The 16,480-nt window shown below is 44.9% G+C and overlaps 1 protein-coding gene across 3 annotated transcripts in view; it reads left to right on the top strand.

The window, feature by feature from the left end:
- THSD4 (thrombospondin type 1 domain containing 4) overlaps positions 1-16,480 on the top strand; it is a 568,727-nt gene that overhangs the window by 516,795 nt on the left and 35,452 nt on the right. For all 3 annotated transcript variants that reach the window (XM_072809456.1, XM_072809457.1, XM_072809458.1), the window contains 3 exons: positions 4,666-4,841; positions 7,214-7,310; positions 12,502-12,777. In XM_072809456.1, coding sequence (XP_072665557.1) covers positions 4,666-4,841; positions 7,214-7,310; positions 12,502-12,777 — 549 coding nt within the window. The remainder of the gene's footprint in view (positions 1-4,665; positions 4,842-7,213; positions 7,311-12,501; positions 12,778-16,480) is intronic.

The raw sequence follows: 16,480 nt of genomic DNA on the forward strand, positions 1-16,480 counted from the left end.
CCTACCTCAGTTCTGAGCTTGAGATGCTCTGAATGGGATTTTTAAGAAGAACCAATAAAAAAGGGAAAATAGGTATATCCCTCGGGAGTATTTCTGCTTGTACCATGTCCTTTATATGAACTAAGAAAGATGTAAGCTTTAAAGAAGGTAATATACATGTATGGTAAAATAAATTTTATATGGCAATAAAAAGATATAAGATGGGAAATAAATGTTCCCTTCTCATCTCCCATCCCAATCTAAACCCTAATTTCTGTCCTCAACTGTTAACAGTTTTACAACTTTCTCTGAAAAGTTTTATGTGTGTGCATACATGTTTTATGTATATGCTTTTGCTTAAAAGTATACACAAGTGAGATCATACCAAAACACTGTCTGCAGGGAATATCCTTGTTACAAACCTTTTGTGTACTTATAAAAGTATATCCCTCCAGTACTTTCCTACAATTAGAATTCTTGGGTCACACGTACAGGCGCTTAAAGTTTTAGCAGTATAACCAAATTGCCCTCCAATGTGATCGAATTGGTTTACCTTCCCACCAACAATGTAATAGATGCTTGCTGGCTCATACTCCTGCCAACTCTGGCAATATTAAATGTTTTCAAACATTTGTCAATCTGGTGAGTCAAGAGTATCCCATTGCAGTTTTGACTTGCATTTCTTAAACTGTAAGTGAGGCAGAGCATCTTTCCATTCACTTACGGAGTATTTATTCTTGGTGTTCTTTGAATTGCTTGTTCATCATTCTTTGCCTATCTTTCCTTTGAGCTGGTGTCTTTTCTGCTGTGGATTTTTGCATTCAGCAAATATGAATTCTTACTCTATGGTAAGCACTGTGTGCTGGTCACTAGACCTGCAACAGGGAGGAAACACTTTTTGGAACTCGCGGTGTTCTGGGAGACCAACATTAGTTCAATCATGCTCTGAATGGGTGTGTGTAACAGACTGAGTTAAATGCCTTGGAAGAGAGGCTTTTGCATCTCTTAGAGTATGTGAAAGAAGAGACGGGCCTGAACTGAGGGTTGGGGAAGGCTCCCCTAAGGAACTGACCTCTAAAGAACAAATACGATTTGGGGTTCAGAGAAACACTTCTGGAAGAAGGAACAGATTGTGCAGGGAACCTGTATTAGATGGGCTAAAAGAAGGCCAGAGAGCAGGGCACAGGGAGCAGAATAAAAGTGATTCATGATGAGGCTGCACCACATCACCACGGGCCCCAACCCATTAAGGGTTTTTTGTTTTTGTTTTTTTTTAACTTTTTCAGATTTATTAAAAAAAAAAAAAAACAGAATGATCAAAAAAAAAGCCATCAACAAGGAAGCCAGACACAGGCCAGAAGGCCAGAAGGTAGCTAGAAAAATATGCCTTAGGAAAGTTAGGGAGCCCTATTACCTTTAAAAAATATAAAGCTGTACGTAACAGCTATTTTTCTGTTGATCTAGCTACTCCTGCCCTACCCTCCAACACGGCACTGCTGGCTTGCCTTGTAAGGCCTCAGTTTCATGAAGAATCCCATGTACACATAGGCTGGTATAGTAGTTCTTAATTCACTAGAAGATCTCATCCCCATATGGTCTCATTCCAGGTGTGGGGCCAACTACTTTCATCATTCTTAGAGATGGTTTCACCTCTTGAAAATACAGCTACTAAAGCACAAAACATTGTTTTTATAATGATCAACAAATCTTCCCCTCCATTTACATGCAGGTGGTAAATGACTACAGAGTTTCTTCTCTTACAGAAATAGAAGGGTGTTGAGTCATAGTTGATGGTCAAACCTGTATTCCGAGGAGAATATTCTGACTGAAAAAGAGGGGAAATAGGTAGACCAATTGGAAGGTTTTCCAATTCGACCAGATGAGATCTGGTGGTGGTCTTGTCCTGCATTATGGCCATGGACATGGAGGGAAGTTGATGAGTTCAAGATATATCTAAGAGGTCAAGTAAAATTTAAACACTGGATTGGATATAGGAGATAAGGAAGAGGGAGAGGTCCAGGATAATTCCTCCTTGTCTAGTGAAGTGGATGGTAATACCACTTAACATAGCAAACACTGGAAGAGGTCTAGGGTGAGATGGGGCCTACATATCTAAGTGAAGCCGTCCAGTAAGCAATCAGATAAAGAAATATGGGACCAGAGGAGAAATCTGGAATGGAAAAAGAAATTTGGAAGTCAGCAGAATACAGTAATTAAAGCCATGGCATAAAAAAATAATAAGAAAAAGAAAGAAAGAAAGAAAGAAAGAAAGAAAGAAAGAAAGAAAGAAAGAAAGAAAGAAAGCCAGCCATGGCATAAATGAAATTGCCCAAGAAATACACCACCCAAATTGGGTCTACTCTTAATCCTCAAGGAACACTAATCTTCAGTAGCCAAGTACAGATAGATGACACGGGAAAGAAAGAACAGATGAGTAGCTTGAGAGCAGGAGGACAGCAAGCTGACTGTCTTGTGCCAGAAACCAGAGCTAGAATATTTCAGTTAGGATGGCATGGTCTGTAGCACCAAATATTGCTGAGACACCTAGCAAGGGAAGGCCTGGAAGAGGCCTGGTGGATGTAGCAACATGGAGGTCCCAGGGACCATTCATCTGAGTCGTCCCAGTGGAGTAATGGTGGCAGGAGTCAAGTTGGAGATGATTGAAAAATGAATGGGAAGTGGGGAATTGGAGAGACCATATGGACCACTCTCAAGTGTGGTTTCTGAGAGAAAACACCTGCAAACCTATTCGTCCTCAGTCTCTCGTCTGGACCTTCTTTGCCACTCATTAAGTTGAATTGATTTTATAATTCAGTATTCGGTATTCCACAGCTGGGGGCGGGGGGGGGGGGGAGATCTCCTAGTAGTCATGGCAACCAGCCAGCCAGGGATGGAGTCTGCAGGGGCCCTGCCTGTAAATAGGAAGCTCTTGCACCCTTGGAGCAGCTCTGACTCTGCTGGCCTCCAGAGACCCACTGTAGAAACACTGCTAAAAATGGATTTAAGGAACAGAGTCCTTATATTTTAAGATACCTCCTGAAAAAAATGGAAGGATAAATGGGGTCTAGGATTTGGAGAGTGAAACAGAATAAACCATGAGTTGATAATTACTGAAGCTGGGTGATATACACACAGAGGTTTATTTTACTGTTCTCACTGCTTTTCTTTGTATATAAATGTTTCCGTAATACATAATACATGGCACACAATTCAATTTAGTAACTCTGTGAAAGTGAAGTTTGCAAAGAGCCAGTGACCATCACAGGTCCACTGTGTATATGACTATGACACTTGATACCAAATCTCTTGGGCACCTGGGTGTCTCAGTGGTTGAGCATCTACCTTTGACTCAGGTCGTGACCCCGGGGTCCCGGGATCGAGTCCCACATCAGGCTTCCTGCATGGAGCCTGCCTTTCCCTCTGCTTGTCTCTCTCCCTCTCTCTCTCTCTCTCCCTCTCTCTCTCTCTCTCTCTGTCTCTCATGAATAAATAAATAAAATCTTTTTTTAAAGAATCCCAGATCTCTTTTAAAGCCAATACACCATTGGCTTAGGGGTTTCAAGGTGCTGAAGGCCTAATGGAAGAAAGTCAGCTCTCATGTGCTATCCTTTCTTCTCAAACTGAACACTTCGTTCCTTACCCCTCTTCTCCTTTCTTACCTCCCTCCTGAGTGTGGACATATTTCAATCACTTCTCATCTTCATGAACTTGAACAAGTTTCCTCTAATCCCTGGGCTGCATTCTGAGAGATGGGGACACGCACCCGCCTAGCAGTCTCACTAGGGCTCATTCTGAGAGGGTATGTGGGAGAAGCTAGCATGGCTCAGAGCCTCAGGAGCCCACAGAAGTCAGACAGGTCATACAAATGAATGACGGGATCAAGTAGCAGAAGATCATGGGACCCTCTTGTCCTAGCTTTAGCTTTGTCGCTTTTAGTAGACATACAAGTAGAAAGAATTATGAGAAAGTTGCTATTCTGTGAGACTAATAACAATGCAAGCATGCTCATAAATGGAATAAATAATCCATAGTCATAAACAAATGGGCAGTAAACCAAACCTTAGCCTCAGTGTCGGGGGATCCTAGGGAGTAGTGGGGTTGGGGCCAACCAGAACGCACAGGCCCCATCTAACGGGGCGGTCCTCCTCAGCTCCAGCTGGTTGCCGCTGTAAGGAAATGTGGAGCCAATGCTAACATGTCTTCTTGTTTTACAAGAGAAGCTAGAAGCTAGAGAACCCAAATGGAGTTTGGGTTCAATTATATAAAAACAAAACAAAACACGATGAAGGCCAAACTAAGCTTATCTGTGGGCCAAAATCAGCTCACGGGCTGCCAGCGTGCAACCTTTCCCCTAGATAATAGGATATAATGCAGTTTGCCTTCCTCTCCTTTTCTCTTCTTCCTTTTTCTCCTTCACCTATTTCCACATCCTTCTCTCCTAACCATTCCCACATCTCCTTTCTCTACTAAATCTGAGAGGTGGAAGGGATTGAATGGGTTGAAAGGGTCATGCCCTAGATGCCTCACCTCTGTCTCAGCCTCGTTCAGTGCCAGGCACATAGCGGATCCTCATCAAACACTTGATGAATTAATAATCCAGCAACTAGGGGAAGGGGGCAGGGGGCAGTTCACTTTCTTGTGCACACCTTCGGCTTACGCGAGGAATTGTCTCCTTGTTCTTGACAGCTCTGCGAAGTCGCTCTGGCCGCTCCATCATCAATGGGAACTGGGCAATTGACCGGCCAGGAAAATATGAAGGTGGAGGGACCATGTTCACCTACAAGCGTCCGAATGAGATTTCGAGCACCGCGGGAGAATCCTTTTTGGCTGAAGGCCCCACTAATGAGATCTTGGATGTCTATGTGAGTGTGGATGTTTCTGGACTGTTGGGATTTTGCATCTTGTTTCTTCTAAGGACCACGCTTAGCACAAATAAACAACGAATCATTGCCTGGGCCCAAAAAAACCATTCGAGCTGAGCCTTTGGAGGTGCCTAAATGCTTGGCGTTCATCTTTGCCATTCACCTCTGAATGTACCTAGCTCATAGAAACCTTAACCTCTACCAGATGCTTATTACTCTCAGACCCCCTAAAACCATTTTCACTTGTTGAACCAAATCAGAGGCAAAACATATCCTTTATTTCATGAGCATTGGCTCCCCTCCAGGCACTTTTCTCCTAATGCTAATTTGGCATGTTTTCTTTTTATGGCAAAAGAAAGCAAATGCTTAGAGCAAGACAAGACTGCTCAAGTTCCCAGCCCTCTTCAAATTCTATTAAAGCGAATGAAGAAACAAGAACGCCAGAGTACTCCAGATGATACAAAAGCTTGGAGTAACAATGTAGAGGTTTACTACAAATTCCTTGCCTTGCAGAAGACACAATTTGGGATTTATTTTACAAGAAACTAAATTATTAAGTCTCTCAAGAGTTTGAAACAGACCTTCTTTTTAAAAGAAAGCACTAAAATCCATCCTTCTTAAAAAGATCAGGAAATTTCTTAAAGTGACAAGAAATGAAAGCTTGAAATGAGCTTTTATAAAGACGAGCTCACCCATGTACCTGCATTCTCTTACCATCTCCAAAACTATGCTAATCTATATGCTATCTGCTGTGTTCGAATTCTATAAATACCAGTTCTCAGTTCTCCAACTATATAGTTACATGTTCGTTCCTGTTGGGCCTGGTGGCTCATAGACTAGAAACTATAAAAGAAGCCTTATTATGGTTAATTTTGAATATGTTTTTAAGACTGTCCAGTTGGTTGTTGGACTCTGGGTAAGTCTCAAATGGGATCAGGGGTAAAGGACCCACTGTGGGTGGTCTAGGATGTAGTGGCCAACAATAATTTCATAAACGGGACAAGGTTTGCACTGGCAGGATGCTCACGCAGAAGAGGCATAGGAGAGGCGGGGAGGGTGTCCAGCCTCAGACCCACTGTCGGATTATGCAAAAAGAGAAACGAGGAAGTTAGGAGTAGAGGATGGGAACCAGAGGCCACACCACTGCATCCCTTGGGGTCCTGTGTTCACCACCATGGTTCTTGGGTGTAAGGATCTCAGTGGCCCTCATGTCTGCCTTCCCTCGGGTGATCTGTAGAAAGGCCCCATTTCACGTGTAGAGAGCAAGTAAGGGATGATGGCAGAGAGAATGGGCATTTTCATGAACCAAACAGCACCCACTGTGCCGGGGTGACTGGGAGATGCTTGTGGCTTTAAAGGATCTAAGAGACAGCTGTGATTCTGATCTCCCTCTCCAGTTGAAGAAATCGAAAGCGATGAGACCATGGGATGTGCTCTAGGTTACACAGCTGGTCAAGAGGAGAGCCCCTTTATGAAGTGGTAGAGACAGAAACATCAGAACAGGACAGTGTCCCCTTGCCTGGCTCATATTCACACTGCAGATTCCCATTCTGGCACTCTCTTTAGTCCAGCATCCTACTTCTCACCAGGAAGGCACAAGGGACTTTGTGTTCCAAAGCCAACAGGGAGGGAGGGATTCATTCTGCAAAGCCATGATGATTTATTTTGTGGGGTTTTTTTGGCCCAGACCATGTTTAATTCCTGACTTCCACGTCCTCCTGCAGCTCCCTGCTTGATTCCTTGCTTTTGTCATTGGGTCCTAGGAGAGTAGAAACCAGGGAGACTGACTTCCTTTACACCGGTCTTCCTGACCATGTCTTTTTGTGGTTCTGGAGCTTTCCATGGATGGGAGGGGATGAAATGCAGAAAGCAAATGAGGGAGAGGTTGGGGCAGACCTTTCCTGAGCCAGCCTCAAAGCCATGTAGGGTTCAGGAGCATGAAAGATCCCAGGCTGGCTCTTCTTTGTGTGACTCTATCTCGCCACCTGGTGTTCGAGTGCGTTCCCCTGGAGCATAAACCTGGCTTGGCCATTTTGAGAGCGCTGAGCAAAATCTAAACCATAGGATACGATGGTTGAGAGCTAACAGAAAACCTCTGCAGCCAGTGTTCCCCTCTTCCTATTTGTAATAGGAATAAAACTTTGACTTTCAGCCTAGTTTTCTTCTAAGTTCTTCATTCTTCAAAAGCAAATTAACAAAAAAAACATCTGGAAAGAGCTTTCATTTAATCTGCCACAGGTTCACTTATATGCTTAGATCTGAATCGACCCACTTGTTTATAGACAGTGCCATTTACACCGGGGAACCCTGGGCCAGCGGGAGGGGGGTGTGCGTGTTTCGCAGGGCAGTGATATCGACCTCTGTGTTGTCAGATGATACACCAGCAGCCTAACCCGGGAGTCCACTATGAGTACGTCATCATGGGGACCAACATCATCAGCCCACAGGTGCCTCCTCACAGGAGACCAGGTAAAACCTCTTGTTTTACTGCCAAGCATGCCCATCATTTCCTTTTGAAGCCCTCTGTATCTCTTCTTGTGCATCTTCCTTGTGTCTCTCAGTCAACGCAGAGAAAACCCATGGACACAGCCTGAGATCAGAGGATGCTTCACCATTTGTCTGAGCCTTTGTTGATAAGAAGGTCTCATTCCCTTGATTCAAAAATGAGGTGAACATCCTCAGTCTGTCTTTCCAGTTCAACATTTTGAGATACCTTATATTAGCTTCCTAAGGCTGTAGAACAAATTACTTCAACCTTAGTGACTTAAAACAACATAAATTTCCTACCGTTCAGAAGGTCAGAAATCCAAAATGGGTTTTGCTGGGCTGGAATCAAGGTGCCAGCAGGCTGTGTTCCCCTCGAAGGCCCCAGAAGGTTCTATCGTCCTGCACTTTTGTCTTTGAGAGGCCTTCTGCACTCCTTGCTGCTTGGCCTCTTCCTGCATCGTCAATGCTGGTTGAGTGGCACCTTCAGATCTCAGGCTCCGACCCTCTTCTTCCCTCATCACGTCTCTGGGCCCAACCAGACAATCCAGGACAGTTCTCTATCCCCTAATCTTTAACTTCATCACATCTGCAAAGTCCCTTTTACCATATAAGGTACCATACTCATTTCCAGGTATTAGGATGCAGACTCCTTCCGAGGGCTATCATTCTGTCCAAGTTGTGCCTTTTTTTTCTTGGTCCCCTTTTGCTTCTGTTGACACTACTTTGACTTAAAAGGAAAGATTAATGAGTTCACACCTAATTGTCCTGATTATCTGTCTCTTTCCTGTGGGCTCTGCTGAATGACACACCAGGCAGAGAAATATCTACAGATATTTCTTTACCAAATGACAATGGAACCCACCACCCAAATGGAGACTGTCTTTTCCATCTTTGGAACAGGAAGTTCTGCATAAATATTAATGATAATATCACTCACATGCACTGAGTCCTTGCTGTGTGCCAGACACTGCTAAGCCCTTCACATAGATTAACTCATCAAATTATCACAACAGTGCTCAGAGGAAGGTGCCTCATTTTAAAAAGAAAGAAATGGAAGCTCAGACAGATGGACTTATTTGTCTGGGTCCCACAGTGACCTCAGTCTCCTGTGCCTGTCATACCGCCCAGGGTTACCTGGTCTGACACCTGTCCTAGGAAGTGAGGACACAGATGTGAGGCCTCATCCGAGTTCCTTCTCTGGCCCACCAAATGGGTAACCGGATTATCCGATTATCACAGGTCAGGGAGGAATCACTTGGCTCCTGGAGACAACAGGGCAGGAGCTGGGCACATTGGCTGCCTGTGTTGTCCACACCGCAAGTCAGCATACACAGTGTTCAAGCCATTTGCAGAAACCATATGCAAAAAAAAAAAAAAAATAGAGAAAAGAAAAAAAGAAACCATACACAGTCTGAAAAACCAAGCTCAGACAGCAGAATATTAGGGTTGTTGAGATCTGATGCTGATTCAATAGGAACAATTGGACAGACTGTTTGAAACCCTACAGGGTGATGATGGTGGATAACAAGCCTGGTGGGTAGCATGGAATTGGCTACCTGGAACAGGGCAGGTCCACTGTAAAAAGTTGGCGAGGAGAGGCATTCTGGACCAGGCTTTATCCTCTATGAACTCGGGCTTCACCATCCATCCATGAACTCGAAATTTGCTGTGCACCTCAGTCAAGTCAGAAACTTCTCTGAGCACATTCCCAGTCTACAGAATAGTGATGGGAAAAACCCTACATTCAAAAGGGTATTTTTGGAGGGGGCAGACAGTGGAAGAGATTGAGTATCAGGTGTCCATCCCAACATAGTGCCCAGTGCATGCAAGATGTACAAAAGATTTTAAAATGTTTTTGCCTGGTAATATTTTAGTCTCACTTATATCAGTATGCCTAGTCTTGATTCTGTTGATTTAAATCATCTTTAGTATTTTAAGCCATGAAGTATTGTAAATGGTGAAGGGTGGGGAAAGCCCTAAGTTTTAACTAGATTCTACTGTAACTCTGGAATTTGCCTCCTTGTTTTGTATCAAACTTGCATATACTTAAACAATAGTCAATCAAAATAGAATACATGAAGTAAGATGCAAGTGCTCCATAATTGCCCAAACTTGGAAGCAACCAAGATGCCCTTGTTAGGTGAATGGATGGATAAACTGAGGTACATCCAGCCAGTGGAATATTATTCAGCACAAAAAGAAGTGAGCCACCTATGCATGAAAAGACATGGAGGAAACTTAAATGTGCATTATTAAGTGAAAGAAGATAATCTGAAATGATTCCAACTATATATTATGGGGAGAAACTAAACACATCAGAGGTTGCCAGGGGCTAAGGGGGAGGGACGGGTGAATAGGCAAACAGGATTTTTAGGGTACTGAAACTATTCTCAATGACACTGTAATGATGGATACATGGCATTATACATGTGTCCGGATCCATCGAATATACACCACCAAGGATGCCTGGGTGGCTCAGTCGGTTGAGCATCTGCCTTCGGCTCAGGTCAGGATCCCAGGGTCCTGGGATGATCCCCACAGCCAGCTCCCTGCTCAGTGGGGAGTCTGCTTCTCCCTCTGTCCTTCACCCTGCTCATGCTCGCTCACTCTCTCCCCCAAATAAATAAATAAGATGTTAATTAAAAAAAAGAATGTACACCACCAAAATTAATTCTAATGAAGACTATGGGCTTTGGGTGATAACGATGTGTCAGTGCAGATCCATGGATGGTAACAGCGGTACCACTGTGATGCGGGACATCGATGGGGGAGGCAGCACATGATGTGGGACCAGGGGAGGTATGGGAACTCTGTACTTGCCACTTAATTGTGCTGGGTACCTGAAACAGCTCTAAAGAAGGAAGAGGAGGAGGAGGAGGAGGAGGGGGAGGAGGAGGAGAAGGGGAAGAAGAAGAAGAAGAAGAAGAAGAAGAAGAAGAAGAAGAAGAAGAAGAAGAAGAAGAAGAAGAAGAAGAAGAAGAAGAAGGAGGAGAAAAGAAGAAGAAGAAAAGAAGAAGAAGAAGAAGAAGAAGAAGAAGAAGAAGAAGAAGAAGAAGAAGAAAAGAAGAAGAAGAAGAAGAAAAGAAGAAGAAGAAGAAGAAGAAGAAAAGAAGAAGAAGAAGAGAAGAAGAAGAAGAAGAAGAAGAAGAAGAAGAAGAAGAAGAAGAAGAAGAAGAAGAAGAAGAAGAAAAGTCTATTTAAAGAAAATAAAAAAGCAATATGCCCCAACTTCATCCCCTGACCCCATTCCTAGAGGGAATATCTCATAATGATTTGGAGGGACTCCACCCAGCCCTTTCCTGTGCACATAGAAACAGCTTATAACCAATTTGAACTTTTGTCTGCAGTGTACAGGGAACATCCCATGCCAGGCGTTTCCAGAAGTCTAACTTAGATCTCGCCTTTACTTCAGACTTCCTCGAAACTTGCAGAGAACTCAATCTCGGTCAACCGGGGGGCTATACACACAACACACCCCCACCCCAGTTTGAGTACAGATCCCTGCCAGGCACAGGAAGGTCCCTAGTACTCAGGGAACCCTGGCCTTCTGACTCCAACCTCTCCTTGCCTTGGAAACATCTCTGTCTGTCTCTCTCTCTCTCTGTCTTTAAAAAAATGCCCTCTACTTTCCCCTCCTCTTTCCTCCTCCTTCCCCTCTGCAGGCTCTGGTATCTGGGCCTCATTACCCTTATTGAGAACTCAGGCTTTCCCTGTAGGAAGGAGGAGCTGTTGACTTCCAGCAGCTTCTACTTCTCTGCAAAAGTCCAAGCCCAGAAAACCTAAGAGCTTGGCCACTGGGGCCGGGAGAGGAGGAGGAACAGGCATAAAGGGCAGAGCGTATCTCCATGTCACACTGTATATTTGCTTCATTATTCAAAACAAAAATAGCATAGCATCCATCTGTAGTTGTGGCACAATGTATTTTAACCGCCACCCCAGCAGACATTTAATTTCACTTTACTATTTGGCTATTTCAATACTTTTTTTTTAAATTTTTTATTTATGATAGTCACACAGAGAGAGAGAGAGAGAGACGCAGAGACACAGGCAGAGGGAGAAGCAGGCTCCATGCAGGGAGCCCGACGTGGGACTCGATCCCGGGTCTCCAGGATCACACCCTGGGCCAAAGGCAGGCGCCAAACTGCTGTGCCACCCAGGGATCCCCTATTTGGCTATTTCAAAACACACTTTAGTAACCAGGCTTGTACATACAGCTTTATGTAAAAGAATGAATAGTTGTATGATAAATATCCTAAAGACTGAACCACTAGGTCAAGAGGTGTGTGCATTTAAAAGTTAGGTAGAGGGACATCTGGGTGGCTCAGTGGTTGAGCATCTGCCTTCAGCCCAGGACATGATGCTGGGGTCCCAGGATTGAGCCCCACATCGGGCTCCCTGCATGGAGCCTGCTTCTCCCTCTGCCTGTACCCCTGCCTCTCTCTGTGTCTCTCATGAATAATTAAATAAACTCTTTAAAAAAATAAAATAAAACGTGGGTAGAGGGTTGCTGGAGGGGAGGTGGGAGATGGGGTAACTAGGTGATGGGCATTTAGGAGGGCATGTGATGTAATGAGCACAGGGCAACTGTGAATGCAGCTGATGAATCACTGAACTCTACCTCTGAAACTAATAATACACTATATGTTAATTAACTGAATTTAAGTAAAATGAATTTTAAATAAATAAGTAAAACTTGGGTAGATACGGGCAAATTGCCCTCTAAAAATTTGTGTCTGTTTTCAGACTACCCCTCCCCAGGTTTTCCTGTGCCTTCAATGAGGGGTTTAGGGATTTAAAGGTCTCCAAAGTTTTTCATCTTTATTGCTCAGCTAATAAAGTTGTGGTGGTTATTTTTGTTTTCACATGTAGTTCTTTAATTATGAGTGAAGTTGAGTGTTTTTGTATGGCTTTCGGCTGTTTATATTTCTTTTTATGTGACTTGCCTCTTCCTGGCCCTTGCCTGCCTTTCCTGCTGAGATATTCATCTTTCCCTCACTCATTTTTAATTATGTTTTGAATATTAGGGAAATTAGTATCTGCATGTTTAAAATACATGTGCTAGGAATTGGAAATGATCTCATGCTACATAATTTCTAATGTCAAAGGGATCCCTCTGTAGGCCTCAGTGTCCAGAACAGTCTTACATCTATGTGTGTGCACCTGCTTGTCCTAGGGGAGCCCTTCAACGGCCAACTGGTAACAGATGGGAGGAGCCAGGAGGAGAGAGAAGACAAAGAGGAGACCGAGGAGAAGGAAGATGTGCGTGGTGGGGCACCTGAAGTGTTCACCTCAGAATCCGCGCAGACCTTCCCAGTCAGGCATCCAGATGGGTTTTCTTCCCATCGACCGGACAATTTGGTGCCGGCGGTGCCACAGCCCCCACGGCGAGGCCGAGACCACAACTGGAAGCAGCTGGGGACAACGGAATGCTCGACAAGCTGTGGGAAAGGTGAGCTAGAGTGTGGGCGAGGACGGTCTGCAGATCCCCAGGTGAGGAATGTGTGGCTGGGCTCGGGGGACATGGCAAATCCTCCCCTCCTTGAGCTTGGCTAAGAGATGGGTCATTGGTCTGATATGGTCCCCCCCCAAGACCACTCTCAAGCTTGATGGTCCATAAAGAGGACGTGCAAGACTCAGAAGAGCTGCTGCGCTTGTGGTTACAACTTATTACAGTGAAAGGATACAGATGAGTATCCTCAGGGCAAAATGCACATGTGGCCAAGTTCAAGAGAAACCAGGGGCCAGCTTCCAAGTGTCCCACCCCAAGATTGTGGCACACCGATGCTCAGAATTCTCCCGGCGATGATGGGTGACAGCAGGACCCAACATGGCCAACCAGATAAGCATCTCAAGGTTTGATGACCAGGGGCTCATGTGGCTCAGCTACACAGGCATGTAGCCCCCACATGACTGACATTAGCTACTCAGCCTTTAGCACCCAGAAGTCAAAATGAGAGAGAGAGCCTGGCCCAAGATCTCAGGCACACAGAAACAGGCACACAGCCAAATCATATTATTGGCATGAACTGTCTTGTCAAACGGACACAGTGTGGTCCAAACATAGAAAAACACTCCTATCAGCAGAATATTCCATGGGCTCCAAGGTGGTCTCCAGCCCTGCTCAAGGGCCAGTCCTGAAGAAGGCCTTTCTTTGGAGTGTGCAGGGTTTGAGTACCCAGGGCCTGCTGAGTTAACTCTCTCCTGCACCTTGTTCACCAAGTTTACGATCTAGAAGCTGATGTGTACTTACACAAATACCAGGTAAAGCTCATTCTCAAATCTACAATTCCAGAAAAGAAAAGCACACTCACTTGGCTTGAGGTGTGAGCTGGCTTTTACAGTCACCAACGCTCACAGCTGCCCACCATGCTCCCTGTAAAATCTTCACCCCATATCGTCCCATTTTCCTAACCCATCAGCTAAGACCCCAGGGATAAGCCCGAAGCCCAGCCAGGCCAGCTCTATGGACTCCTTGCAGGGAGGGAGACCACACACCAGAGGGAGGAAATGGTGTCTCTCCAAACAAAAGAAAAAGAGTTGCAGGATTTGGGAGAAGATGAATGGAGTTCAGGTGAAATTTAAAGAAAGCCAGGTGTTGATAGGCTCAAAGCAAAGCATGGCTGCGTGCAAAGGGGTCAATATCGATATCATCCTAAACTGTGAAGTGGATGCAGGGCCCTATTTCCTTGAAAACTCCAAAGTTAAGGTGGGCGTGGGATGAGGTGTTCCAGAAGCCCCTTAACGAACATCTGGCACCTGGGTTCGAAATTGATGCTGAGAAGGTGAGCTAGATCCGCAGCTCAAGGATATGCCTGTGACCACCTAGAAACTCCGATGCAAGATGCGTGTGGTAACAGCCTCCTGTTTGTAAGGAAGTCCTATTTGCAACCCTATAACCGCTGTCCTTGGAGGTGAGGGGACCACAGAAATGGGAAGGCTGTATCCCAAGAAGTTCCTGCTGCCGGGAAACTGTGTGTGATACCAAGACTATTGGTTTGGGGATTTTCTTTTTCTCTTTCTTTCTTTCTTTCTTTCTTTCTTTCTTTCTTTCTTTCTTTCTTTCTCTTTCTTTCTTTCTTTTTTTCTTTCTTTCTTTCTTCTTTCTTTCTTTCTTTCTTTCTTTTTCTTTCTTTCTTTCTTCTTTTTCTTCTTTTTTTTTTTTTTTTATGAAACTTGTACCCAATGGCACAAAATTCAGGAACTTTTAAATAATTTACACCTGGGAAGTTTTCACAACCGCCTCTAAAGCCTTTATCTTTTTCCCAAGAGCACTGGCTTAGTGGCTTTTGAGAACAGAATTTAGGTGTTGGGTTTTTCATGAGGGCTGGAGCATCTCCTGCCCGGAAGCCCTGCCAGTTCCATGATGGCTGAGAACTGGTGCGCTGACTTATGGAGCTGATCCTGTGCAGATATTATTGTGCTTTTACTGAATACGTGTGCCACGAATGTGGAATGGAGATTCATTGGACTCACCTCTTTTTTAAGCTTTAGGAGGGAAAATTAAATGGCTGTAGGATGTGTCTTACCACAGGCTTAAGGTAATTACACATTAAGGCCAAAACCATTTTAGTAAGGATCCATCCCTGGGAATATGGAGGTAAGCAGTGTGAAACGCAGTTGACATAGGAACCCAGGATCCAAGTGCGTTATTACTGAATTTTCCGCCACGTAGTTAGTGGTGCGACACCCACCAGAGGAAGCACATACATTGTGCTAGGTACACACAAGGGAAAGTCATAGAAAGAAGAAAAATTGCCATCATGTAGTTTTATATCAAGGATGACATGTGTAGAAGATTCTCTTCCCTTTCATGTCTGTAAAGATCGCCTGGCCCGGCCTTTCCAGTAGGATGGGATGTCGCCGTGATCAGAAACCATCAGGCATTGCCTTGTGGACTGAATAAGATAAAGAGCAAAGCGTATGCCGTTGCCCGCTCACCCTTCATGCTGCTCACACGGTCCTGTATTCACCGAATAGATGCCACATACCCTGGTGGTCATTCAGCGGGTCTCTATCTGTTCTGTATGAGGCATGATGCAGGGACCCTATTTCCAAAGATTCTGGTTATCTTTCCTTAGTCTGTGTGATCCACACTGACCTCAAACATCTGCCTCCCTTACTATACCCTCTGGTGTGGGACCAGCAAACTGCTTATACCACGCGGTCTAGCTCAGATACACCTCCTCTGTGAAGCCCTTCCTGATTCTGCAAGGCACAGGTGGGCACTTATTCCATAGGACCTCACAGCGATTCGGGCACAGTTTTGTCCCAGCTGTGCTTGGCTTAGCTGTCTCCATGCGTGGACCCTTTGCACCGCCTGCGCCTGGGGTTGTAGCCAGCACAGAAGGAGACGCTCCTCAGGTGTTTCTTGAATTAATGAATGTATTGTCAAGTGGGGCACGTAGAGCTATTGGAAAAGGTTTAAGAGTAGTTTTCACATCACTGCATCCTGGATATGCAAGGCTGTTATTGCCTTACTGTGTTTTATCCATAGCTTAAAGAATGTGGCTGGATGTATTCGAAACTGAAGAATCTTTTCTCTAGATTTCCATATTATTTTGTGTAATGTTCTTAATATAGTCTTTCTCCTTTGCATTGTGGACATCACACACACACACACACACACACACACACACACACGGCATCTGCCACCCAGATGGCTGGGATATGTGCATCCTCTTCTTTACCCCAAAAAACAGCACAGTTTCTCCAGTCCAAGAGGTGCCTTGGAAATAAAACAAAGGCAGAGCTATATATTCCCCCTGGCCCTCCCTTCTCTCATACTCCTGGCCCTTTTGCTCTTCCACTTGACAAATGGCAGCAGCCCATGGATGCCCCTCCTTTGCTCTCTGTGAGGTTTGCTCCCAGCAGTGATGGCTGAACCTGCAGGGCAGATGAGACAACGTGGGTGCACCAGGTTTAGCTCAGCAGTAGTGACAAACATGCCAGGGCCAAGACCTTCTGAGCCTACTAGGTGCCATCTTGCTCCTTTATGCACAACCCAAACCCATGCCCTCTGTGACCTCACCATTTGTCCCTACATTTGTCCCAGTCCTTCCTGATGGGGCTCACCAGACCACATGCTTCCATGCCCTTCAACAGCCCGCTCACAGTATCACCAGAAAGGGGTCCTGCCACTGGCAGCCCAGAGC

This window comes from Canis lupus, chromosome 32 (assembly GCF_048164855.1).
Source record: "Canis lupus baileyi chromosome 32, mCanLup2.hap1, whole genome shotgun sequence".
Lineage (NCBI taxonomy): Eukaryota > Metazoa > Chordata > Mammalia > Carnivora > Canidae > Canis > Canis lupus.